The 27,620-nt window shown below is 46.7% G+C and overlaps 2 protein-coding genes across 4 annotated transcripts in view; both read left to right on the top strand.

The window, feature by feature from the left end:
• The window catches only part of LOC140715839 (uncharacterized), a 31,119-nt gene extending 19,145 nt beyond the window's left edge, over nt 1–11,974 (top strand). For both annotated transcript variants that reach the window (XM_073028279.1, XM_073028280.1), the window contains exons 6-9: nt 20–308; nt 4,621–4,783; nt 7,097–8,296; nt 11,800–11,974. In XM_073028279.1, the coding sequence (XP_072884380.1) occupies nt 20–308; nt 4,621–4,783; nt 7,097–8,292 (1,648 nt within the window). In that variant the 3' untranslated portion in view covers nt 8,293–8,296; nt 11,800–11,974. The remainder of the gene's footprint in view (nt 1–19; nt 309–4,620; nt 4,784–7,096; nt 8,297–11,799) is intronic.
• Nucleotides 11,975–19,641: 7,667 nt separating this feature from the next.
• The window catches only part of dcdc2b (doublecortin domain containing 2B), a 55,718-nt gene continuing 47,739 nt past the window's right edge, over nt 19,642–27,620 (top strand). For both annotated transcript variants that reach the window (XM_073027938.1, XM_073027939.1), the window contains exon 1: nt 19,642–20,034. In XM_073027938.1, coding sequence (XP_072884039.1) covers nt 19,757–20,034 — 278 coding nt within the window. In that variant the 5' untranslated portion in view covers nt 19,642–19,756. The remainder of the gene's footprint in view (nt 20,035–27,620) is intronic.

The following is a 27,620-nucleotide window of genomic DNA, read 5'->3' on the forward strand; positions in this document are numbered from 1 at the left end:
TCTCCGTTCCTTTTGACAGCATCTTTTCATGGAATAGTGTGCTTCCTGAGCCCCTGAGTGGAGGCGTATGGATCAGGCAGAGCTCCCTCCTCCTTCCCTATGAGTGGGAGGATGACTGTGAGATGATCGACTGGGTGATCGACCAGTATCTTCAGGAGAATAATAGCATTTCCGCCTACTACAAGGGCAAGATTATTCTGACCTTAAAGGATGCTTTGGGAATCACGTTGACAGCCGCAGATTCAGAAGACCTGCCAAAGAGACTCCAGAGTCATGGGTTTGAAGCAAGCATCCCGGTTATCCCAGAGGTGGTCTGTTAACCAATTCTATTTGTTTTTAAATGTAATACAAATATGAAATTGTTTACACCTTCCATTGTGTCTGTTTGGTTTCACGGAACAGGAGAGATTTCCACACGTGGCAGCTTTCTGGACACGTGAATTGAGGAAAACGAACAAGGACAGGTCACTTAAAAGCTTTGTCCTAACCAATCTCAGTCTGACTCTTGTTCAGTGTCAATAGACATCACGCTCCAGTAGAAGTGACTGGATAATGAGCAGCCCATAGTCCTGCAGATTTTCATCCGTCTGTTACAGCCGATGACAGCCCAGCACAGGACAGGACGGGATGGGACGGGAATCTTCCCCATATTCAGACCTGTCACCAACTGCATACAGCTTTCACCTGATAACACTCTGGGAAAATTTATAGTCAATGTAGTTCTAAATCCTAAAGAGTTGAAGGTCAAATCTGATGATAATCTTAGGGCAAAAAAGAACTCCTGAAGAAACAAGGTGATAGAGGTGTTGAAATCCGTCTTGTTTTGGAATATTAGTTCTTCACCTCACTGTTGTAATCTTAACCTGCACCACTTTGTAAGGTTTCACTGTGCTTCCCAGCTTTTGTGGCAGGTTGGGCGACAGAGAACATAGAACAGTCCAGCACAGTCCAGGCCCTTCAGCCCATGATGCTGTGCTGACCTTTTGACCTGCTCTAAGATCAATCTAACCCTCTCCTCCTACATAGCCCTCCACTTTCCCATCATCCATGTTTGCGTAGGGAAGGTACGCGGCTTACGGGAGGAACAACGTGAGGAAGTGAAGTTTAAGGTTTAACGAAAGGCCACTGTGCAGAGAGAAAAAAAGCTGAGCAAGTATAGGTGAACAGGGCAGGTTGACGTACATCCAGTAAATCGATTAAATGTTCGGCAGAGATCCGCAGCTGAAACCCTTTGGAAGGCAGCCATGAGAAAACGGAGTTCCTGTCTGCAGATGACCAGGCCACCATGACTGTGGATTGTTCATGTGTAGAGAGAATACACAATCTGCACTGTACCAGACTGCCAACTACTCACCTCATTGTCGCAAGGTGAATCCAAATCCAAATCAGATTTAATATCAGTAGCATAAGATGAGAAATTTGTTATAATGCGGCTGCAGCACATTGCAATACATAATGACCAAAACGGTGAATTACAACGAGAAATAGTATAGAAAATAAATTAAGTCATGCAAAACGAGCAAAAAAAGTTAGTGAAGGCGTGTTCATGGGTTCAATGTCCATTCAGAAATCAGATGGCAGACGAGAAGAGGCTGTTCCTGAATCATTGAGCGTGTGGCTTCAGGCTCCTGTACAGTACAAGATATAACAAAATATGATGTTAGAATCAATCAATCAATCAATTAATTAATAGTGCAAAAGACGAACAGTGAGGTAGCGGTCATAGGTGCAGAAATCGGATGGCAGAGGGGAAGAAGCTGTTCCTGAATTGTTGAGTGTGTCTCTTCAGGCTCCTGTACCTCCTCCCTGATGATAGTAATGAGAAGAGGGGTCTTCAGGCTCCTGTCCCTCCTCCCTGATGGTAGTAATGAGAAGAGGGGTCTTCAGGCTCCTGTCCCTCCTCCCTGATGGTAGTAATGAAAAGAGGGGTCTTCAGGCTCCTGTACCTCCTCCCTGATGGTAGTAATGAGAAGAGGGGTCTTCAGGCTCCTGTACCTCCTCCCTGATGGTAGTAATGAGAAGAGGGGTCTTCAGGCTCCTGTACCTCCTCCCTGATGGTAGTAATGAGAAGAGGGGTCTTCAGGCTCCTGTACCTCCTCCCTGATGGTAGTAATGAGAAGAGGGGTCTTCAGGCTCCTGTATCACCCCCCTGATAGTAGTAATGAGAAGAGGGTGCTGGGTGATGGGAGTCCCTATTGATGGATGCTGCCTTTTTGAGGCATCACCTTTTGAAGATGTCCTGGATGCTGGGGAGGCCAGTGCCCATGATGGAGCTGACTGAGTTTACAACTCTCCACAGCTTTTCCTGATGCTGCGCAGTGGCCCTTGCATACCAGACGGTGATGCAGCCAGTGAGATTGCTGTCCGCGGTACATCTGTAGAAATTTGCGAGTGTCTTCGTTGGCATACCAAGTCTCCTCAAAGTTCTCCTCTTGTATTTCAAAACATTTTGTTGTACAGCCATTAAAAATCAAAATTAATTTTTCATAAGCAGTATTAAACTTTCTGATAGTCCGCAACTCAGAGACAAAAGTCTGGATAAACCTTGATCAGGGATGACAAATTCTGACAATGAAGCCCTCAGCTGACGGGTTTGCTTTTTGCGTTTTCATAAAGGCTAAAGACCATGCAAAGCCTCAGAGAAGCCTGAAATTAGCTTGTTTCCATAGTAACTGTTTGAGTGGAGTACCACGAATCAGATTCATTATCACAGACAAATGTCGTGAAGTTTTTTGTTTTACAGCAGTGGTACAGAGCAAAACATTATAAAATACTATGTTACAATAAGAAATATAGAAGAATATATCGGTAGTGTGAGAAGAGAGCTAAATAGTGAGGTGTTGTTCATGGACTGTGCCCATGGTATTCAGTGGGGACACCGTTATTTCAGTGTTTTCACACAGTATTCGAATGCTCTGGACTGGGCCCCTTTGTGTGTCTTACATTACAAATCACAGCAGTGCCTCAGCCTGCATTTCTCGTTCCACGTGGCAGTCACCGCTGTTGCTTTGTGCCTGTTGTTGATATTCACCCAGCTTTATTCCAGTCTTTCTGAACTTTGCATCACACGATGTGTGAGCTATAGAGGACAGAGGCAGCAAACGTGTTTTATTTTTCTTTACAGGTAAAGTGTGGAACAAGTCCTTTTGGCCCAACGAGCCGTGCTGTCCAGCAACTCACCTATTTAATCCTTCTTTCTAATCACAGGAGAATTTAAATAACTAATTAACCTACTAACCAGTATTCCTCTATTCCCCACTCTGACCTTTTACTTCTCACCTGCCTATCACCTCCCCTGTTGCTCCTCCTCCTTCCCTTTCTCCAATTGTCCACTCTCCTCTCCTATCATCCCTCTCCAGTCCTTAACCTTTCCCACCCACCTGGCTTCACCTCTCACCTTCCCCTCCCCCCAGCTTTTTATTCCGGCATCTCCCTCTTTCCTTCTCAATCCTGATGAAGGTTCTCGGCCTGAAACGTTGACTGTTTACTCTTTTCCATCGATGCTGCCTGACCTGCTGAGTTCCTCCAGCATTTTTGCGTGCTTTGTTATGGATTTCCATCATCTGCAGAATCTCTTGTGTTGGTCCTAACCAGTATGTCTTTGCACTGTGGGAGGAAACCAGAGCACCTGGTGGAAACCCACGCGGTCACAGGGAGAATGTCCTAACTCCCTGGAGACGACAGCCGGAATTGAACTCCAAGCTCTGATGCCCTGAGCTGTAACAACATCACACTAACCATGGCAGCCCAGCATTCACAGCAAACATCCGCACAACAAAATAGCTTCTGCAAGTGTCGTCACTTCCCTGAATGGCACTCTGCTGATAATCTGACCAAACAGAAAAACAGATCTTGTTGTAAATGAGTGTTAGTGTGGAGCGGAAAGGAATTTTGTGCAGGTAAAGGTGTTTGTTTGATAAATAATTTTTCTTTTAGAGTCAGTGTCAGTCACAGAGACCCTTCTGTCCATCTCACCCATGCTGACCAAGATGCCCATGTATACTAGTTCCATTTCACCCATATCAAAGACAACCTCTAAGACCGGAAGACACAGCCTCAAAGTAGAAGGGAGAGTAGAACAGAGATGAGAAGGAATTTCTATAGCTAGAGGGTGGTGTATCTGTGGAATTCATTGCCACATGTCCCTGTGGAGGCCAAGTCATTGGGTGTATATAAGGCAGAGGTTGATAGATTCTTGATTGGTCAGGACATGGAGGGATAGAGGGAGAAGGCAGGAGATTGGAGCTGAGAGGGGTAATGGATCAGCCACAATGAAATGCCGGAGTAGACTCAATGGGCCAAATGGTCTAACTCTGCTCCTATGTCTTATGGCCTTATATTCCTCTCGAATTTCACTATCCATGAATCTGACCAAGTGCTTGTTAAATGTTGTTATTGTTAACCAGTTCTAAATTATCTTACTAACCTGTCTTACCTTTGATCTCTAGACATGCATGCCAAAGTTCCTGTCTTCCTCCACACCACTTCATATCAACATTTCATATTGAATGAATTCCCATTTGTTTTATTTCTCACCCAAAGGTCTCACCCTGAAGGTTAGCTGATCAGTTCATGGACCGTATTCCACATTGTGAACTCTGCCTCATGTCTCCCCTGCAGTTCTGCTCGAAGATGCCGCTGGTTGATCGCCAGAGCCCTGAAGAACAGTGCAGGAGGGATTCCCTGGAGGTCCGAAGCTCAGATCCCCTGCTTCCCTGTGAGACCCCTGCGGAATTAGTCCATATCCGCCCCGAAACAGGGCAATCTGATGAATCCCAGAGAGGTAGGGAAACAAAATCAGTTCGTTAGACAGTTGAAAAGTTTGGATATATAGTCATTCATTGTTGACATAAAACTTTTCAAATGCTGCCTCCTCTGCCCAGGTGACTTAAGGTAACATTGATGTAAATTGTTGTGTCAAATCTTCATAAAATAATACAGAAATGTGCAAGCGATTTCCCCTAGAATAGATCAGCACACACTAACCTCCGGTAAGAAGGTTGCACGTGCGAACACAGTGGCCTCTCGGGGGCCAACCAAAGGTGACTTTTTGTTTGTAAAATTTGTTTTTTTTACGATCCAAAGACAATTTTACTCCAGAAACATGGGGCACTGCAGGGCCACTCCATCAGGGAGCTGCTCATTGATTGGAGTAGCTGTTGTTGGCAGAGCCGGCCTAGGAGTTAGAGGAGCCGGCCAGGATATCGGACGAGCCCGCCGACGTGTCGGAGGAGCCAGTTTGGGTACAGGGAGCTGACCCGGCTGCAGACCGTGTTTCTGCCGGCTACTCGGAAGCATTGGAGTTGGTGCAGTATAACCATGGAGATTGTCTCGGACATTTCACTTGCGATCGCAAGACTCTGTTGGTCAGTGATAATGTAAGCTGCTGCAGGCCTCGGGCTTGCCTGCTGCTACCGACCATTTGAGAGACGCGGACACGTCTACAGCTCGTGCTCGGCTGGGGCCTGGTCTCACCCATCAGTGCTGCCCTCCTGTGTTCGAGTGGTGGAATGACAGGCTGGATTGTGTCCATCACACCCACACTGCCAGGAGACTGTGCCATCGATTACTGGACATTGTCACTCAGGGTCTTGGACCACATTTTTTTTTTGGAGTGAATATGCTTCTTTGCTTGAGGTTTTGAATTATGTTACTTGCTACTTTTGAATGTTTTGCTCCTTGACCCTAGAATATCACTGTCTCATTCAGTTGTATCTATGTACAGTTTGACTGATGATTAAACTTGATTTCATTTGACTTGCTTTGAAAATGCTTGAGGAACTCAGCAGGACCAATGAAGGGTCTCAGGCCAAAATGTTGACTATTTATATGCTGTCTAATCTTGCTGAGTTCCTCCAGCATTTTGTGTGTGTTGCTCTGGATTTCCAGCATTGCAGAATCTTTTGCCTCCTACAGAACAGAAAGTACAAGCCACATCATCTTCAAGGTCTTAGTTGACCATTCCACGAGCAAACATTTTGACCTGTTGCCAGGATAGTTGTTGGCATTTGAATGAAACCAGTTGAACTGAAGATTGATTAAACTGTGGTGCGTGCATTAGCCAGCAGCAGAATGATTGATTGTGATGATTCTTGTCCTAATGCCAAGGAGGGTTGGCAGCCAGTTGAAAACTAGGTTGGCTGGCAGATTCTTTTTCATTCGCTTTGCCTTTAGGTTGAATTACAATGTAAACAGAAGCATGTAGAGATGCCAGCAAAAATCCAGGATCTTTGGTATCTTTGGCCAGACTCAGAATCACTTCTCCCAGTGATCACGTGGGTTTTCTCTGGCTGTTCTAGTTTCCTTCCACATTCCAAGGCTGTACACGTTTGGGTTAGCTGTCAATCGGGAGACTGCTTCGCTGATCACCTCCACTTCATCCGCCAAAAGCACACCTTGCGAGTGGACAAACACGCATTCCTGTTCCTGTTCCAACATCTTGCACCAGGATGAGGCCACCCTCAGGATGGAGGAGCAACACCTTACCTTCCTGACGAAGGGTCTCGGCCCAAAACAGCGACTGTTTATTCCCATCCAGAGACGCTGCCTGAGCCGATGAGCCCCCCCAGTACGTTGTGTGCTTGCTCGAGATTTCCAACGCCTGTATAATTTCCAGTGCTTTGGGGTTAGTAAATCATGGGCATGCTATGTTAGTGCCAGAAGCACGGCGACTGTTAGGGCTGTCCCCAGCATATCGTAGATCGTGTTGTCCATCAACTCGAACAATGCATTTCTCTGTATGTTTCGATGTACACGTGACAAATAAAGCTAATCTCACAATCCCTTCTCTGCCCCAGCACAGGATGGGGTGTAGCAGGTCCCTGGTATTGCTGCAGGGTGTTGAGCTAAGCTGATGACTACACCTGCAGAATCTACACCCCCTATTCCATCTCCACCCTTGCCCACCTTGCACACACTGCAGGTTGGCACATAATGGCCATGGGAGCTTCTGTGAACAGAGGCAATGGATTCAACAAGCAGAAATGTGGGAGGCCGGAGGGCAGAACGCAGCAGTTATCCAATGATGGGGTTGAGCATTTAGTTTGCAACCTGAACAGTACCTTCTAGTTCAAACTTTGGTTTTGTGTTTCTCCAGAAAGTGAAGAGCAGTGTTGCCAAAAGAATGTGGACAAATGGTGCCTGGAAGGCATAGAGAGACAATGGCAGGATGGCATGCCCAGCCAATGCCAGGATGGCATGCCCAGCCAATGCCAGGACAACATGCCCAGCCAATGCCAGGATGGCATGCCCAGCCAATGCCAGGACAACATGCCCAGCCAATGCCAGGACAACATGCCCAGCCGATACCAAGATGGTATACCCAGACAATGCCAGGATGACACGCCCAACCAATGCCAGGTGGAGGACGAGGCCAGCATGCTCAACCAGTGCATGGTGGGCACACTCAATCAATGCCAGAATGGCATGCCCAGCCATTGCCAGGACATCAAGCTCAGCCAGTGCCAGAACAGCATACCCAGCCAATGCCAGGATGACATGCCCAGCCAATGCCAGGATGATGTGGACAGCCAATGCCAGGTGGAAGACGAGGCCAGCATGCTCAACCAGTGCATGGTGGACACACTCAATCAATGCCAGAATGGTATGCCCAGCCATTGCCAGGACATCAAGCTTGGCCAATGCCAGGACAGCATACCCAGCCAATGCCAGGATGACATGCCCAGCCATTGCCAGGACATCAAGCTTGGCCAATGCCAGGACAGCAAGCCCACACAATGCCAGGATGAAATGCCCAACCAATGCCAGGACAATATGATCAGCCAATGTCAGGATGGTATAACCAGACTATGCTGGTATGGCATGCCCAGTCAATCACACGAGGATGTGCCTAGCCAATGCCAGGATTACACGCCCAGCCAATGCCAGGATTTCATGCCCCACCAATGCCAGGACAACATGTATAGTCAATGCCAGGATTACACGCCCAGCCAATGCCAGGATTACACACCCCGGCAATGCCAGGATTACACGCCCAGCCAATGCCAGGATTACACGCCCAGCCAATGCCAGGATTACACGCCCAGCCAATGCCAGGATTACACGCCCAGCCAATGCCAGGATTACACACCCCGGCAATGCCAGGATTACACGCCCCACCAATGCCAGGACAACATGTATAGTCAATGCCAGGATTACACGCCCAGCCAATGCCAGGATTACACACCCCGGCAATGCCAGGATTACATGCCTCGCCAATGCCAGGAGGATGCAGCCAAACAGTGCCATTTCAACATGCCCAACCATTGCCAGGAAGACATGGACAGACAATGATCAGGTAAAAGCTACACTGAGTATACACATACCCTGACTGTTCTGTAAGTAATATTTGACGTGACTGTTTAGTTTCCTGTGAAATTAATATAAATTCTACAGCATTTACACAGCCACTGAGGACATGTTCCCTGTATGATAAGGAGATTAGGAATGTTGGTACACAGAAGGACATTGGGGTTCAAGTCCACAGATCTCTGACAGAAGCAGCATGGGTATGGCATGAATCTTTTTCCAGTAGCAGAGACATCAGAAACAGGAAGCAAGAGGTGAGTGGAAAGAGCTTTAAAGAGGTTCTGAGGGGTAAGTATTTTCATACAGAGAGTGGTTAGTATCTGGAAGAGGAGGTGGTGGGTGGCAACAGATACAATTTAAGAGACGCTTTCAGATTCAGATTTACTTATCATATATACATTGAAACATACGGTGTAATGTATCATAAATTGTACAGATGCCCGAAGTCCTGAGTAACACACACACAAAATGTTGGAAGAACTCAGCTGATGTTCCAGGCCGAGACCCTCCATTGGAAATCTGTCATTCGCGTTAAAAACCAACACACCCGAGGATGTGCTGGGGGCAGCCCACAAATATCGCCACACATTCGGCGCCAGCACTGAGTACTCAGAGTGCCCGGCGGAATAACACCAAACGCAACAAACCACCAAACAAGCCCCGTTCCTCTCTCCTACCCAGACAGGGCATGGGACGGTGTGGCCCAAATACCATCGAGAGAGTGCAGAGAAAATTTACAAAGGTTTTGCCGGGACTTGCGGACCTGAGTTATGGGGAAAGGTTCAATAGGTCAGGAGCATAGGGGATTTGATAGAGTAATACAAAATTATGAGGGATAAAGATAGGATAAATGCAAGCAGACTTTTCCCACTGAGGTTGGGAGGGACTACAGCCAGAGGTCATGGGTTAGGGGGTGAAAGGTGAAATGTTTAAGGTGAACATGAGGGGGAGTTTTTTTCACTCAGGGGGTGGTGAGAGTATTGAACGAGCTGCCAGCTGAAGTGGTGAATTTGAGTTTGATTTCAACATTTAAGAGAAATTTGGATTGGTAAATGGTGGGAGGGGTGTGGAAGGCCACAGTCTGATGGGACTAGGCAGAGAAATAGTTCAGCACAGACGAGATGGGCCAAAGGACCTGTTTGTGTGACTCATTGACTCTAACTCAGATTAGTATAGATCGGCATAAAGGTTTGCGTAGACATAGGTCCTGTTTCACAACACAGTGGCTCTCTGACTCTGTGAGTCTTTCACTCAGTTTCCTTTGTCCACTGTGTCTGCGTCTTGTTTTCTGTACCTGAAGGAGTTTCCCCTATCTGGAAATCCTGGAGGTCGCTGTAATGCTCTGATGATTGGCATTAGGTGCCTGACTGGCGCCTGGTGACTGCCAGGCTGACGGGAACTGTGCATTGCGCTGTGTGGGCCAGCCATCCCAGAGACTGCTGAGCAGCCAGACCGGCCGGTTATCACTTGTGCAGCCTAATGCTGGAATAACCGACCTTACGCTCAATCTGCTCGTAAAAACACATGGAAGAGGGCCCAATTCCTCGACAATAATGTTTAATAAGCGAACTGTGATTAACCTTGTCATTACTGCACAATAATCTCTGGGAAATTTGCAGTAAAACTCCAGCAATTTAATCTTTTTGAACAAAATTGCAATTTATTGCAGCAGTTCATTTGATAAATGTCATTTTGGGAGCAGAATATAATTCAGAGATCAATCTCTTCAATGCAATAAAACTGTCTGGAAGATGGCAGCAGATAAATGTGTGGACAGAGGGGTGCAGTAATCTGTGGGTTGCGTTATTGGACTATTATCCAGAGAACAAGAAAAATGACGCAGGAACACGAGTTCAAATCCTACCACGGCAGGTGAGAAATTTAAATGCAGTTAATTCAATAAATTTTGTTGAGTGAACAAATTAGATAAATTGGAAATAAAGCTGTTCTGCGCAGCGGTGAGGTGTACTGTTACTGTAAAAATCATTTGTTAGGGATGTAACCGCCTTTCTTGTTCAGTCTGATTTCTCATTGGTCCAATGTGGTTGGTCTTTAACTGCCCACTAAAGTGTGCTTCACTTCCGGGAGTAATGAGGGATGAGGAGCAGCCTCCTCATTGATGCCCTCGTCACGTGAGTGAATATGATGAAGTTGTTTACTCCAGAGAGTGTGGAATGTGGAATTCATTGCCACAGATGAAGGCCAAGTCGTTGGGGATGTGGAGAGGATGTTTCCTATGGTGGGGAGTCTGGGACCAGACGGCACAGCCTCGGAATAGAGGGACGCCCATTTAGAATGGAAATGAGGAGGAATTTCTTTAACCAGGAAGGAGGAGAATCTGTGGAATTCATTGCCACAGAAGGCTGTGGAGGCCAAGTCACTGGGTATATTCAAAGCAGGGATTGATAGGTTCTTGATTAGTCAGGCCATCAAAGGTTACAGGGCGAGGGCAGGGGAATGGGGTTGAGAGGGATAATAAATCAGCCACTCCCCGCTGAACATCGATGGCTCCTCGGTAGAGATTGTAAAGAGCACCAAATTTCTTGGTGTTCACCTGACGGAGAATCTCACCTGGTCCCTCAACACCAGCTCCATAGCAAAGAAAGCCCAGCAGCATCTCTACTTTTTGCGAAGGCTGAGGAAAGTCCATCTCCCACCCCACCATCCTCATCACATTCTACAGGGGTTGTATTGAGAGCATCCTGAGCAACTGCATCACTGCCTGGTTCGGAAATTGCACCATCTCGGATCGCAAGGCCCTGCAGCGGATAGTGAGGTCAGCTGAGAAGATCATCGGGGTCTCTCTTCCCGCCATCACGGACATTTACACTACACACTGCATCCGCAAAGGAAACAGCATTATGAAGGACCCCATGCACCCCTCATACAATCTCTTCTCCCTCCTGCTGTCTGGGAAAAGGCTCCGAAGCACTCGGGCTCTCACGACCAGACTATGTAACAGTTTCTTCCCCCAAGCTATCAGACTCCTCAATACCCAGAGCCTGGACTGACACCTTGCCCTATTGTCCTGTTTATTATTTATTGTAAATGCCTGCACTTTTTTGTGAACTTTATGAAGTCCTGTGTAGGTCTGTAGTCTAGTGTAGCTTTCTCTGTGTTGTTTTTTATTATGTAGTTCAGTCTAGTTTTTGTACTGTGTCATGTAACACCATGGTCCTGAAAAACGTCGTCTCATTTTTACTATGTACTGTGCCGGCAGTTATGGTCGAAATGACAATAAAAGTGACTTGACTTGACTTGACTTGAGGAGTTGAGATGTTAAGTTGACTCTGGTCAGGCCTAATTTGGAATATTGTGTGCAGTTCTGGTCACCCACCAACAGGACAGATGTCAGAACCTGACTTGACTTGCAATCAGCCATGCTGGAATGGTGGAGCAGACTCGACAGACCAAACAGTCCAATTCTTCTCCAATGTCTTATGGTCTCCTGCTTTGACCTGATACTTTAACCATCTCTGTTCCTTTTCACAGGGAGAAAGAATCCTCAAGATCTTTTCCATACGAAGATGACCACAACAGCACCCTCATTCCATGCGTTAAACTGAAAGTCTGTAGTGAATGGGCTGTTGTAATTGTCTTGTTTGCAAGTTGAACGAGGAACCTGGTGGAAATTAAAATACCTTTGCATCCTTTGGTTATTATTCATTAAGGAAATGTATCTGTTTGATGGGGGAGGGAAATCAAGTTTGCCATTCAATCATATATGTGTATACAGCTAAACAGAACGCTGTTCCTCTGGGGCCGGGGTGCAAAACACAGTACCGACAGTCAGACGACACACATCGGAGTCAGAATCGGTATCAGATTCAAGCTTAATATCGCTGGCATCTCGTGAGATTTGTTGTTATGCGGCAGCAGTACATTGCAGAACAATAATAGAGAAAAATACAGAGGTGGCTGACATAAGGAAGTCCTACCAATGGCAGGAAGTGGAGGCACTGCTCATGGCTGCATAAGAACAGGTGCTGAGCACCAGAACAATAGAAGCTGGGGTCTATCACACCAGACAAGACCCACGATTCAGACTGCCCAAGGAATCCGCTGAAACCATAGTCGCAGGGGGCAAGATGCAGGCAGGCACTGCACATAGTAGCAGGGGGCAAGATGCAGGCAGGGACTGCACATAGTCACAGGGGGCAAGATGCAGGCAGGCACTGCACATAGTAGCAGGGGGCAAGATGCAGGCGGGGACTGCACATAGTCACAGGGGGCAAGATGCAGGCAGGCACTGCACATAGTAGCAGGGGGCAAGATGCAGACGGGGACTGCACACACTGAACGGCACAACTAAGTTGCAGGAATTGTGTACAGGAACATCTGCACTGAGTATGGATCGGACACTCCCAAGTCCAAATGGGAAACACCGGAGAAGGTAGTGGAGAATGACAGAGCCAAGATCCTGTGAAACTTCCAAATAGACTGATAAGCAGGTACTGGCCAACCAGCCAGACATGGTAATACCGGACAAGGAACGGAGGAAAGCAGTAGTAAAAGATGTGGCAATTTCGAATGACAGTAGAGTCAGGAAGAAAGAATATGAGAAGCTGGAGAAATACCAGGGCTTGAAAGAGCAGATGGAAAGGATGTGGAAGGTTAAAGCCAGAGTAATCCTGGTGGTGATAGGGGCTCTTGGAGCTGTGACACCTGGACTGGGAGAGTGGCTCCAACAAATCCCAGGAACAACCCCTGAGATCTCGGACCAGAAGAGCACAGTACTAGGAATAGCAGGGATACTGTATCGAACCCTCACACTCCCAGGCCTCTGGTAGAAGACCCGAGATTGAGGGAAAAATACACATACACACCACCCATAAGGGGTGAGAAAAATGTTAAATTAAGTAATTAGTGCAAAATATAAATATAAAGAAAAGGTAGTGAGGAAGTGTTCATGGGTTCAATGTCCATTCAGAACCCGAATGGCAGAGGGGAAGAAGCTGTTCCTGAATCGCTGAGTGTGTGTTTTCTGGCTTCTGTACCTCCTTCCTGATGGTAGTAATGAGAAGAGGGGTCTTCAGACTTCTGTACCTCCTTCCTGATGGTAGCAATGAGAAGAGGGCATGTCCTGGATGATGGGGGTCCTTAATGATGGACACTGCCTTTCTGAAGCACCACTCCTTGAAGATGTCCTGGATACGATGGAGGCGACTGCCCATGGTGGAGCTGACTGAGTGTATAGTTATGATACCACCCACAGCCACAGAATAATTACCCAAGTCTGTGAGTGGCATGGTCTGAAGATTGATGGTGCATGGGAGGTTGTGCTGGAGCCACGATTCTGCAAGAGCAAGCCCACAGTCAGTTAATCAGTGCAGTCTTTATAAAGGTCTGATGAAGCATTTTCTTCTCTGACACACACTGATTGTGACAAACTCTGATGTTCCACTCAGTCCTTACTGATGCAACAGTGCAGCCAGCAGACAGCGGCTGGTCACTACCTGGCAAGGATGCCTTGCCCATCTCCTGGTGTGAGCTGCCCCTTCTGATCAGTAGCAACAAGGACAGGTGGGCAAACAATTTGATACAAGAGAATCCATAGATGCTGCAGATGTTGAATAACACACACAGGGTGCTGGGGGATCTCAGCATGTCAGGCAAGTCCCCGAGAAGGACGTAGCTGTGGTAGCATGTCTGGGTGAGCACATGGTGAAAGAGTCAGGGGGCAGCAGAGATCACAGAGAGAAGAGCGCTCACCGAAGAGTAGATTTAAACTTCTTCGAGGTAGGCCAACCATACATGGCTACCGTGGGCGCGACACTATTACACCTTGGGGCATCAGAGTTCAATTCTGGAGTCCTGGTAAGAAATCTGTACGTCCTTCCCGTGAGCGTGTGGGTTTCCTCGAGTTCCTCTGCTCTCCTCCCTGAGACAAACCTGGTTAGTGGGTTAATTGGTCATTGCAAATTGCCCTGTGATTAGGCTCAGGTTAAATTGATGTATTGCTGGGCGGTACAGCTGATGGGCCTGGAAGGGCCTGTTCCGGGCAGTATCTCTAAAATAAAATCCCTCAAAGAGACTTCGCTGTGGAGCAGTAAATCACAAACAGTTGCTGGAAATCCAGAGCAACACACACAAATGTGTTGCTCAGTGAATAGAGTCATAGAAAAGTGCAGCACAGAAACAGGCCCTTCAGCCCATCTAGTCCTTGCTGAACAATTTAGGCTGTCTACTCCCATCGACCTGCACTGGGACCATAGCCCTCCATACCCCTACCATCCATGTACCTATCCAAACTTCACTTAAATGCTGAAATTAAGCTCACATGCACCGTTTGTGCTGGCAGCTCATTCCACACTCTCACCACCCTCCGAGTGAAGAAGTTTCCCCTGATGTTCCGCTTAAACTTTTCACCTTTCACCCTTAACCCATGACCCCTAGTTGTAGAATGATTGAGACAGATTGATTAAAAAATGTGTGGCTGATGGAATTGCAAACTTTTCTACGTTATTTCCAGCCTAATGTCATAAACATCAATTTCTCTAACTTCCAGTAATCTCACCCCTTCTCTTTCCTTCTCTTCCCCACTCTGGTTCCATCCTCACCCCTTCCCTTCTCCTCACCTCACCCTGGGTCTCCTCCTCCTTCCCTGTCCACTCTCCTGTCCTATCAGATTCCTTCTTCTTCAGCCTTTACCTTTTCTCCCTATCACCTTCCAGCTTCTTATTTCACCCCTCACCCCCACTCACTTTTCTCGTCACCTGGTCTCACCTGTCACCTACCAACTTGTTCTCCTTCCCACCATTTTATTCAGGCTTCTTTCTCCCTTGCCCGACACCAGCCCCCTAGGCCTGAGTCGACGTAGTAGTAGTTTCTCCCTTCCTTTACAGTCCCGATTAAGGGTCTCAGCCCAAAACGTCCACATAAGAATCTATTTACTCCCCTCCATAGATGCCGCCTGGCTGGCTGAGTTCCTCCAGCGTTTTGTGTGTGTTGCTTCAAACACTTCCTTGTGACAGTCGGAGGCTGAGCTGATCAACGATCTTCCCCGTGCCCTCTCTAAAAGCCAGTGCTCACCGGTGACAAGGAATGAGTGCAATAGTTTATAACTCAACATGGCATCTCAGCTGGGGTACACACTTCCCAGCAGGGCTGAACTGAATGCTGATCAGGAATGGGAATTCTGACTGATTATCCCCTCTCAAGCCCACGTTCCCTGGATTCTGGCCCCAGTGGCACATTGTGGGCTATGGTTATGCACCCTTCCATGTTTTTGACAGTAACTCTGGGTGGCCAGAATAAAGGGCGGACATGGCTAATACCAGGGATTAGAATTTTAAGGTGATTGGAGGAGATTATAGGGGAGATATCAGATGTCTTTTTTTCAAACGATAAGAGGTGTGTGTGTGGAATGTGCAGGGGCGGTGTTGGAGGCAGATACATTTAAGAGTCTCTTAGGTAGGCACAAGGATGGCTATGTGGGAGAGGTGGGTTAGATTGCTCTTAGAATAGGTGAAAAAATTGGCATAGCATTGAGGGCCGAAAGGCTGGACTATAGTGTTGTAGTCTACGTTCAGTGGATAGCACTCCGGGAATACCATGCAGTTCTCTTCTACTTGCTCCTCCAAGTGGAGACTAATCCTCTTTCTCAGCACATTTCCAACAGCACTCAATCATCTTGTTGGGTCTGGCATCATGGCCAGACTGGGCAAGGGTGACATATCTCCTTCCCTGCAAGGCATTAGTGAAGTTGCTTACTGCAAGACCATGATACATTGGAGCAGAACTAGGCCATTTGGTCCATCGAGTCTGTTCCGTCATTCTCTCGGCTGATTTATCAACCCCCTCAACCCTGTTCTCCTGCTGTCTCCCCATAATCTTTGACACCCTTATTAATCAAGAACCTATCAAGCTCTGCTTTAAATATACCCAATGACTTGGCCTCCACAGCCATCTTTGGTAACAAATTCACCACTCTCTAGCTAACAAATTTCCTCCTCATTCCTGTTCTAAAGGGACATCCTTCTATTCTGAGTCTGTGCCCTCTGGTCTTAGACTCCCCCAATACAGGAAACATCCTCTCCATGTCCACTCTATCTAGGCCTTTCAGTATTTGATAGATTTCAATGAGATTCTTGCCCTCATTTTTCTAAACTCCAGCGAGTACAGGACCAGTGTCATCAAATGCTCCTCATGCATTAACCCTTTCATTCCTGGAATCATTTTCATGAAACCTCCTCTGGATCTTCTCCAATGCCAACACATCTTTTCTTAGATAAGTGACCAAAAATTGCTCACAATACTCCAAATGAGTCCTCACCAGTGCCTTATAGTCTCAATGTTCCATCCTTGATTTTATATTCTGGTTCTCTCTAAATGAATGCTAACATTGTATTTGCCTTCCTCACCACTAACTCAGCCTCCTACCAAAGCTGATTTAATTGCAGGAGTTTAAATTCTACTGTGGCACTGCTGGGATTTGAACCTCTGTCTCTGGATCAGTAGTTTAGGCTGGGGGCTGAACCAGTATGCCACGGTGTCCGATGACACGGACTGCCACGACCCACGGGTAGAGCTGGCTGCCTACTCCCCTTTCTCAGAGGGAGTAAAGTGGCCTCTATCACCTCCTGAGGTAGAAATGGGCAAGGCAGTGGGAGCTGTTACTCTGCAATGAGACAGTGGCTATGAAACAAAGGCCATTGTGAGCTTGTCTCTCATGGGTCCAGGGTCAACACGTGGCAGAGCCAAGCACCCACTACCTGATGAACCTTAACCTCCACACTGCTCAGCTCAAGCACAAACACCCTCCTGTCTCTGAATAGCTTTGGAACTGAAGTCCACAATGACAGTCCACCCCCAGACCCCAAGTTCAGCGCAGAGCAGAGCAGGGAGCTGAACCTGCCCCAACACCCTGACCTTTTCAATCTGGCCCTAAATTATCATCCAAACATCGGCTTCACTCACCTCAATATGCTCTGGGGCCTCAATCCCGCCACCTTGATTTGGCCTGTACCCGACCTTTCTGATTCGACCCAGCACTTAAATCGATCGAACCTCGGGTTTTCCTTGCTCTTGGCAATGGGCCCACAGCCTTGCCTCACCTTAGTTCTTGCCTCCAAGTCCAAAGGGAAGTTACAGACCATAACTTGCAATATAACATTTACCAGAAAAAGAGTGATTAGCAAAGTATTTAGTCGTTTTCCTTGTTTCATCGGCCACCAGCCAGAAGCCGTTGGGATTCAGCAGCGGTATCTTAAAACTAAGACGAGAAAATCTGCTGATGCTGGAAATCCGAGCAACACACACAAAACGCTGGAGGAACTCAGCAGGCCAGGCAGCATCTATGGAAAAGAGTAAACAGTTGGCGTTTTGGACCGAGACCCTTCATCAGGATTTACGAGGGGTCCTGACGCAGGTTCTCGGCCTGAAACGTTGACTGCTTACTCTTTTCCATAGATGCTGCCTGGCCTGCTGAGTTCCTCCAGCATTTTGAGTGTGTTGCCATTCTAAAACTTTTAGCTCAGTTAGTCTATGCCACCCAATTACATCCTACAACCTATTACATCCTACAACAAATGTACGTGTTTGAAATGTGGGAGGAAAGCGGAGCTCCCACGTGGTCATGAGTGAACGTACAGGCAGCAGTGGGATTCGAACCCTGCATCACTGACACTGTAATAGCATTACATGAACTGTTATGCTACCACGCTGCCTGGTATGGAAGATCTCTCTGAAGAGTGCCTGGAAGGAGAGGGATCTGGGGAAAGCAAGATACTGTAGTGGCAGTGCGGTGAGATCTTCAGAAAGCTTCCTATAGGTGCACGTAACACAGAGTGAGCTGGTCACCGTGTGCCGATTCAGCAAAGCTGACGTTGGCCCAGCGTTGCACCTGGATGGACAGAACAAGTGCAGTGCGGGTAAACAAGATCATAACGAGGTAGATTGTGAGGTCAAGAGTCCATCTTATCATATTAGGAGACCATTGGATACTCTTATAACAGTGGGGTGGAAGCTGAAATTGAGCCTGTTGGTACATGCTTTTAAGATTTTCTCTCTTCTGCCCACTGGGAGAGGGGAGTAGAAAGAATGTTTAGGATAGGTGGGGTCTTTGATTATGATGGCTGATTGTAAGATTGAGCATTTTCCCTGGCTTGGACGCAACATCCATGGTTGACCCTGACCAATGGACACCTCAGTGACAAAGCCTTCTCTTGCATATCACCAGATGGCATCTGACCACTACCTCAGCGAATATCTGTTGATGTCCTCAGAGATGTGAATATCCCTGTGTACCTCTCGACATAAAACTGCTCACCCAGAGTAACAGACTCTCTTTAGGGACTGAAGTTCGATTGTACTGCAGGCGACGAGGGGCCTGGAGCAGAATCGGAATCGGGCTTCTTATCACTGACATACTGAATGCCATGAAATTTGTTGCTATGCGGCAGCAGTACATTGCAATATATAATTAAAACTATAAATTACAGCAAATGTATATATATATATATATATATATATAAGTAGGACAAAAAAAGAAAAGAAGTAGTGAGGTGGTGTTCATGGATTCATCGTCCATTCAGAAATCTGAAGTCAGAGGGGAAGAAGCTGTTCCCAAAATATTGATTGTATGTCTTCAGGCTCTTGTACCCCCTCCTTGATAATGAGAAGAGGGCATGTCCTGGGTGATGGACCGCCTTTATGAGTCATCACCTTCTGAAGGTGTCCTCGATGCTGGGGAGGCTAGTGCCCATGATGGAGCTGGCTGAGTTTACAACTTTCTGCAGCTTTTCGATCCTCCGCAGTTCCCCACCCCTGTCCCAGACCAGATGGTGAAGCAACCAGTTAGAATGGTCTCCATGCAGAAATTTGCCAGTGTCTATGGTGACATGCCGAGTTTCCTCAAACCTCTAATGAAATATAGCCACTGCCGTGCCCTCGTTGTAATTGCATCATTATATTGGATGTTAGATATCCAGGAACTCGAAGCTGCTCACCATTTCCATTGCCGATCCCTGGATGAGGACTGGTGAGTGTTCCCTCCTGGAGTCCGCAATCAGTTCCTTGGTCTTACTGATGTTGAGTGCCAGGATTTTGTTTTGACACCACTCATTTGGCTGATATATCTCACTCCTGTGCTCCTCCTCATCACCTCCTGAAATTCTGCCAACAATAGTTGTGCCGTTGTTAGTTTTATAGATGGCATTTGAGCTGAATGTTGAATGTGCACTCTCTGGCCCTGCTTTGGAGCAGGTATGACTCAGAACTGTGGCGTGCTGTGATTGTGAAGCCTGTAAGCAAACAATAGGTTTTAAATTTTCCTGATTGTGTCAAGCTGCGGTCACGCTGGCAGCTCTCCACACAATGCAAGCATTGATGGAAACACAGCCATGGAAACCAAGATACCTCTACACTCCACGGTCACCCACAGCACTCTGTAACTCTCCTAGCAGTTGGGTATGGATTAAATGGAAGGACGCTGGCTCTGTGAAGGAAAATGGCCTCGACAGGTATTCCCCTTATCCCCCAGGCAAAAAATGTTGTGCTGTTTAAGAATGGAGACCCTTTCTTTACTGGAAGGAAGCTTGTCATCAACCAGAGGCAGATTCTAACGTTTGAGACCTTTTTAAATGAGGTAACAAATAACATCAGTGCTCCAGTGGCCGTGAGGAACATCTACACACCAAGTGGGGGAAACCGCGTCCTTGAGCTGAATCAACTACAGAATGGCTGCCATTATGTGGCTGCAGGATTTGAAAAGTTTAAAAAAATAGAGTAAGTGTATTTTTGCTATTCTATTTCAACTTAACACACACTTCTGGTGAACTTTGAGAAGTTTGGTGAGGTTTCTCAGCATTATCGTAAATTTTTATTAATTAGCCAAGCGACTGAGTTGAAGATTCATGAGGTAATGTTAGACCGCACTTGGAGTATTGTGTCCAGTACTGGTCACCTCATTGTAGGGAGAATGTGGAGCTTTAACAAGGCTGCAGAGGAGATTTACCAGGATGCTGCCTGGATGAGAGAGCATGTCATGAGAATGTGATTTTCTCTCTGGGTCAAAGCCAGAGAACTTTTCTTCGCAGGGTGGAAACAGCTGATATGAAGGGAGGGGGTATTCTTTTAAAGTGATTGGAGGAAAGTATAATGGGAATGTCATTTTTTTTTACAAAGAGAGTGGTGGATGTGTGGAATGTGTGGCAGAGGCAGCTATATTCGGGATATTTAACAAACTCTTAGATTGACCTATGGATGAAAGAAAAATGGAGGATTATGTGGGAGGGAAGGTTAGATAGGTTTATGCAAATAAAACAAAATGAGGCATTTTATGTTTAATGAAACTCGTAACACAGTTTATTGAACACCAAAACCTACACCACCAAAGCGTGCTAAAAATCCTTACATAACAACGTCACCACATCAGACCAGCCTCTTAAAGTGAAATCCCAACTCAATGTCAGTGGTTGTCAATTCCCAATTTTGTTACCCTGAACAGGCACACCCAGAATTCACTACAACCGGCTTTATGAGCCCGTCCAGAGTTCGGACCAGCCGCCTGGCTTGGGTCCTGTGTTCCCTGGGCGGAGAAACCATGGGTGCCTCTGGCTTGTCATCAGACGATGCTCATCGTCACATTGGCCAGGGGAAAGGCAGCGAAATACTCCAGATCTTGGTGGGCTGGTTTAAGTTGATCTACTGAAATACATTCTGGTTTATCGATGATAGAAGTCTTTTCTCTCTGTTCCAAAATGTGGCATGGGTCATCAAGGAGATGATGGTGTGCACATGGTGGACAAAAAGAAACGAGGCAGAATGTAGGTCGAGAGGGACCCAACAGTGCTGTATGCCATGATGGGAGATGGAATAGGTGAGCAGCAATTGAATTTACTGAGGAGGATGGAATGCTGGGAGAGGTCAACCAGGAGGTCATGGTGTCAGGAATGAAATCACCTGGCACTTATAACAGCTGCCTGTGTACCAACTCAGCCGAGGACGACTGCAGGTCCTCTTTTGGAGCTGTTTTTAGCCACAGCAGAACCCATGGGAGACGATCATGCCAATACTCATCTATCAGGGAAGCCCTTAAAGCAGCCTTAGTGAAACCGCTCGCATGGCCATTGGACTGTGGGTGATACGCTGTGATGTGATGTAGCCTAACACCAAGGTTCTGAGCTATCGCAGCCTAGAGATCTAAAATGAATTGGGGACTGTGGTCAGAGGAAATATCAGATAGGGTGCCAGACCCAGCAACCCAGGTACTGACGAACGCCCGAGCTACATCTGCAGCCGATGCTAGAGGGACGACCTCTGGCCACCTGGGGGTACGGTCCACCATTGTAAGAAGGTGTGTGAAACCGCAGGAGGGGGGAAGAAGACCAACAAGGTCCACATTGACATGGTCAAACCGTCACTCAGGAACCTCAAAGGGTGCCAATGGCGCCTAAACATGACGGATAATTTTTTGCCCACTGGCACTCCACAAAGGCTGCAGTCCATCACATGCGTCCTTTCTGAGGCCGTGCCAAACAAACTTTAGGGCAACCAATTTTTGTGAGGCCTTCAGCCCAGGCGCAAGAGGCCATGTATAAAGTCGAAAACAGTCCACCTCCAGTTTGCGTGCATGATGGGGCGAGGGTAACTGGTTGAGATATTGGGCTGGAGAGAAACCCCAGCTTCCCTGAACTTAATGTCAGCCAATCGCAGGCCCACGACTACTGTTTGATAAGCCACCAGGCCTCTGGGTTAGTAACTTAGCTGCCATGTCAACATAATCAACGCCTACGTGTGTGGCCTCAATAGCTGGCCGTGAGAGGCAATTGTCCCAACATTATTTTTCCCCTTGATATGTTGTATATCCGTTGTGAAGTCGGATATGTAAGCCAGGTGGCGTTGCTGCTGTGCAGACCAAGGGGCTGATATTTTGGCCATCACATGCACGAGGAGTTTGTGGTCAGCCCTCTAGAAGAAAATAAAAATGGGGACAGCCAGATAGAGACTGAGAAGCTGACAGACAAATGCCTTTCAACTGAAAAAGGTGAGCAGCTGTTCGTGCGCAGCACCCACAGTGTAGTCTGAGGCATCAGTGGTAATGGCTATGGATGTGTTGGGGAGTGGGTGTGCCAGTAGCATTCGAAAGAGCTCATTTGGTATTATCAAATGCCCTGGTTATGTCCACTGACCAGTCAAGCACCTGATTAGGGGTATTGTCTTTAGGTGCACTGTACAGGGGGAGCTGAAGTTCAGTAGCTTTCGGAATGAAGCGGTGATAGCGGTGGGAAATACATAACAGTAGCTACTTGTGATGGGAGGAATTTTGCACCATCTGTGGGAGATGTGATGGCCGAGAAAGTCAATAGTTGACAACCCAAACTAGCATTTATCATGGTTAATAATCAACACGTGTTGGCTTAAGTACTCAAAAAGTATGCAGAGATGAGATACACATTCAGATTTGCATGCACTGGCAATGTGTATCATCCAAGTAAACAAACAGAAAATCTAAGTCTTTTATTACAGAGTCCACCAGTTGTTGGAAAGTCCGCGCTACATGTTTCAGTCCAAGCGGCATGCACAGAGGCTCAAAATGCCATACGGGTTATCACAACTGTTTTGGGAATGTTCTCCGAGTACACAGGCACCTGATGGTAGCTCCTAACTAGAACAAATTTGGAAACGATTAACTTTCTGGCTAAACTTGCCAAAAAGTGATGAATGTGTGGGACCGGGTAACGATTGTTAAGCAGTCGGTAATCACCACCATCAGACCTAGGGACCGGATGGAGGGGTGAAACCCAGGGGCTATTCGACCAGCATACGATGCCAAGTCCTCCCATGTTGGCAGACTCAGCCTTTGCGGTTGCCAGCTTTTCTAGGTCCAGTCTACACATGTGGGCGTAGACTGATGGGCCAGTCAGTTGTGGGATTGCAGTGTTCACCCCCATGCTTTGTGACTGTAGTGGAGAATGTGGGCTTGGGGATTCACCCAGCAGTCGAGTAAGCTCACATGCAGTGGTGAATGTGCTTGATAGAATCGTTGTGGGGGAGCAGGGTCACGACCCAAAGTTAGTACATTCATGAGCCGGCAATTCTTAAGATCGAACAACAGTTCTTGGACACACAGGAAATCTGCACCGAGCAGAGGTCTAGCCACTTGAGCCAGGACGAAGTCGCCCACTGAAGCAGAGCATCACCCGTCGTGTCCCATAAATCTGGATCCTGCTGCCGTTGGCAGTCTCCAGAGAGTTATGTCGCTCTTTGCCTTCTGATATATAGTTGATGCTGCAGCACACTCACTTGAGCACCCGTGTCACACAGGAAACGTTGCCCTGAAAGGGTGTCCGTAATGAACAGTAGACAACCCTGGCAAATAGAACCCACGGTGTTCGCAGATCTCTGATATCCCAAGGTGCTGGCACTGTCGAAGCTGCAAGATGGTCATCATGTCCTAGTGTTTGTACCAAAGCGAGCAAGGTAAAATCACAGGCCCAGCAGCGTCTGTTCCGCAGACATCCTCATGCCTGTGTTGGCGGCCTTGCTGATCGGGCTTATTGAGACAGAGAAAGGAGGAGGAATGATGCATCACTGCCTGGCTAAGTGTAGGCTATCAGCCATTTTAGTAAACTCCCTATAGTCCATCGTGGATGCATTAGCGAAGGCTATGTGAACTTGATCAGGCATCTGCTGCATGAAGAGTTCTTTAAAAATAAAACAAGGATGGTGATTTTCCAAGAGAGACAGCAATCAGTCCATTATCTCTGAAGGCCTAGCATCGTCGAAGCCGGGAAAAGAGAAAATTGTTTGACGCTTTCAGACTCCGATAGTCCAGAAGTCTGTAAAAGCTGAGTTTTCAGTGATCGCTATTTATCATGTTCGGGCGGCTGTTCAAGCAGACTCACAACTCTTGCAGCCGTGGAGTTACTGAGTGATGCTACAACATAGTAGCATTTGGTGTCCGCTGCGGAGATTTCTCACAGAGCAAACTGGGCCTCAGTTTGTATGAACCAAGCAATGGCATTTTGCTCCTAAAACTCTGGTAGTTTGAAAGCGACTGCGTCGGCTGACATGTTCCGTAACTCTGGAATCATCCTGGAGCATCAGGGTAACCAATGCAGGTTTATAAAATGAAGTGAAATGTTTTATCTTTAATGAAACCCATTTTATCCAATTCCAAAACCTACACCACCAAAGTGCGCTAAAGATCCTTACATAACAATGTCATCATGTTACCAGCCTCTTAAAGCAAAACATCAACTCAATGTCGGTGGTTATGAATTATGTACATTTCTCCCAATTACTTTACCCCACTGTAAAGTCGGTTAAAAGGCTGAATACCCTGCACTGTGGGGTAATGTTTTATGTTCTATGTTCTAGTGCCTATTCTCGCACCTTAACTTGAGGGTGTCAGCCCTGCACAAGGAGGCACCTCCCAGTCCCCACACAGTTATCAGGAATCACCTTCCACTCATTTCCAACTGATCACCTGCAGCCTATTTAAACCCAGCTCCCAGCCACAGTCTTTCATTCATCCATCGGACCAGCTAGCCTCAATCAGTTGCTCCTAGCCTCTAGTTACCTTGTTGCCTTGCCATGTAAAGTATCTGTTCTCTCCTGTTTCATGGCCTCTTGTAGCTTTGTTAGTTTAAGAATAACTAGTAAGGTATCAATTACTAAAATCATCTCCACTGTTCTGCTTTTAGACCATAAGACTATTAGATAAAGGAGCAGATTAGGCCATTTGACCCATCGAGTCTACTCCACCATTTCATCATGGCTGATCCATTTCCCTCTCAGCCCCAATCTCTTGTCTTCTCCCTGTAACCCTTCATGCCCTGACTAATCAAGATTCTATCAACCTCTGCCTTAAATATATCCAATGACTTGGCCTCCACAGCCGCTTGTGGCAATGAATTCCACAGATTCACCACTCTCTGGATAAAGAAATTCCCCCTCATCTCCATTCCAAATGGACACCCCTATAACGTGAGTCTGTGTCCTCTAGTCTTAAACTTTCCCATCATAGGAAAAATCCTTTCCACATCCACTTCATCAAGGACTTTCAACATTTGATAGGTTTCAATGAGGTCACCCCTTATCCTTCTGAATTCCAGTGAGTACAGGCCCAGAGCCATCAAACACTTCTCATCTGGTAGCCCTTTCATTCCTGGAATAATTTGAACTATCTCCAATGTCAGCACATCCTTTCTTAGATAAGGGGCCCAAACTGCACACAATACTCCAAGTGTGGCCTCACCAGTGCTTTATAAAGCTTCAACATTACATCCTTGCTTTTATATTTGATGCACCATCAATAACTCACGCTGAGACGTAGGAAGCGAGGTATCGGCTTTTATTGACTGGAAGAATGAACAACACTACATCCTGGGGAATGAGGCAGAGCAACAGGCCTCAGTCGCCTTTATACAGGGGTCTGTGGGAGGAGCTACAGGAGCAGTCCAGACAGGTATATCTAGTTCACCACAATATTCTAGTCCCTTGAAATGAATGCTAACATTGCATTTCCCTTCCTCAGCATGGACTCAACCTCCCAATTAACCTTCAGGGTTAAGATTCCCAAGGACTTCCAAGGACTCCGCTACATTTCCTGACAGAGGAAGTTTTTATATTGAAACTCTTACAAGGATATATACCTCACGGATTTTTTTATTTGTTTCTTGCACCATTCTCTGGAAGATCCGTGAAAATCCTAAGAGATCTGCAGTTTCTGAGATATTTAAACCATCCATCTGGCACCAACAATCAATCTACAGACAACGTCCCTGAGGTCACATTTCTTCCCTATTCTGACATTTGGTCTGGATGACATCGGAACCTTTTGACCAAGCCTGCATGCTTTTATGCAGTGAGTTGCTGATGATTGGCTGATCGGATATTTGCATTAACCAACAGATGTACCTAATAAAGTGGCCACTGAGTATAAAAGCAATTTTTTCCAGACTCCACTTTGTCTCCATTATCTCCCCTGTCTGCAATTCCCATTCTGTGTTTCATTTCCCCACCTCATTGCTTCCTTATGGCAACCCCCACTGGTTGAGCGTGATTATCCCTGGGGATCCCTGATCTGATGCCTAAAGGAGGCTGAACGAGATGAGTCAGAGACTGGCAGAGTACAGTCTGCAATCAATCTTCCTCACACCAACAGATCGCTCATGGTGTGCTGCTGTTGGAAAATTCCGTAATAAATCTTCATTAAGTGTTCATTCCACCATATCATTAATGGAAAGTGTAAACAGGGAAGTCCAAGATTTAGATACTGACAAACTTCACTCAATCACTTCCTCCTACACAAGTCCTGGACACTCTTCCTCCTTTATGCATTTGGTTCGGAAACACGTCCTTTGTTTTATGTGTAAGCCTTTCCTTTGAAAGCCTCACATGTGGAACCTTTGAGAAGACATTGCACCAGTTTTCTTTGCAGGGCAGCATGGCAGTGTAGTGGTTAGTGTAACTCATTATAACATCAGCTGTAAGGTTGGGGTTCGATTCCCATCATTATCTGTAAGGAGTTTGTATGATCTCCCTGTAACCACGTGGGTCTCCTCCAAGTGTTCCGGTTTCCTCCACATTCCAAAACATAGGGGTTAGGGCTAGTGAGTTGTGGACATGCTCTGTTGCCACTGAAAACATGGTCAGACTTGTGAGCTGCCCAGCAGAATCCTCACGGATTTGATTTCAGAGTCATGTTTACTATCACTGGTGTATGTCATGAAATTTGCTGTCCTCGTGACAGCAGTACAATGCAATCCATAACAATAGATAAAAACCACAAATTAGAGTAAGTATGTGTATATTAAATAAATAGTGCAAAAATAGAAATAAAAAAGTAGTGAAGCAGTGTTCATGGGTTCAATGTCCATTCGGAAATTGGATGGCAGAGGGGAAGAAGCTGTTCCTGAATTGTTGAGTGTGTGCCTTCAGGCTTCTGTCCCTCCTCCTTGATGGTAGTAATGAGATCAAGGCATGACCTGGGTGATTGGGGTTGTTAATGATGGATGCCATCTTTTTGGGTCGTCGCTTCTTGAAGATGTCCAGGATACTATGGAGGCTAGTGCCAGTGATAGAGCTGACTGAGTTTACAACTCTCTGCAGCTTGTTTGGATCCTGTGCAGTAGCTCCCCCCTACCCCCGATCCCCGTCCCCACCCCTGTATCATACTGTGATGCAGCCAGTTGGAATGCTCTCCACGGTACATCTGCAAAAATTAGTGTCTGTGGTGACATACCAAGTCTTCTCAAATTCCTAATGAAATATAGCCACTGTTGTGCCTTCAAGATGTTGGACCCAGGGTAGATCCTCAGAGATATTGACACCCAGGAATTTGAAATTGCTCACTCTTTCCGTTT

Source organism: Hemitrygon akajei, chromosome 24 (assembly GCF_048418815.1).
Source record: "Hemitrygon akajei chromosome 24, sHemAka1.3, whole genome shotgun sequence".
Classification (NCBI taxonomy): Eukaryota; Metazoa; Chordata; class Chondrichthyes; order Myliobatiformes; family Dasyatidae; genus Hemitrygon; species Hemitrygon akajei.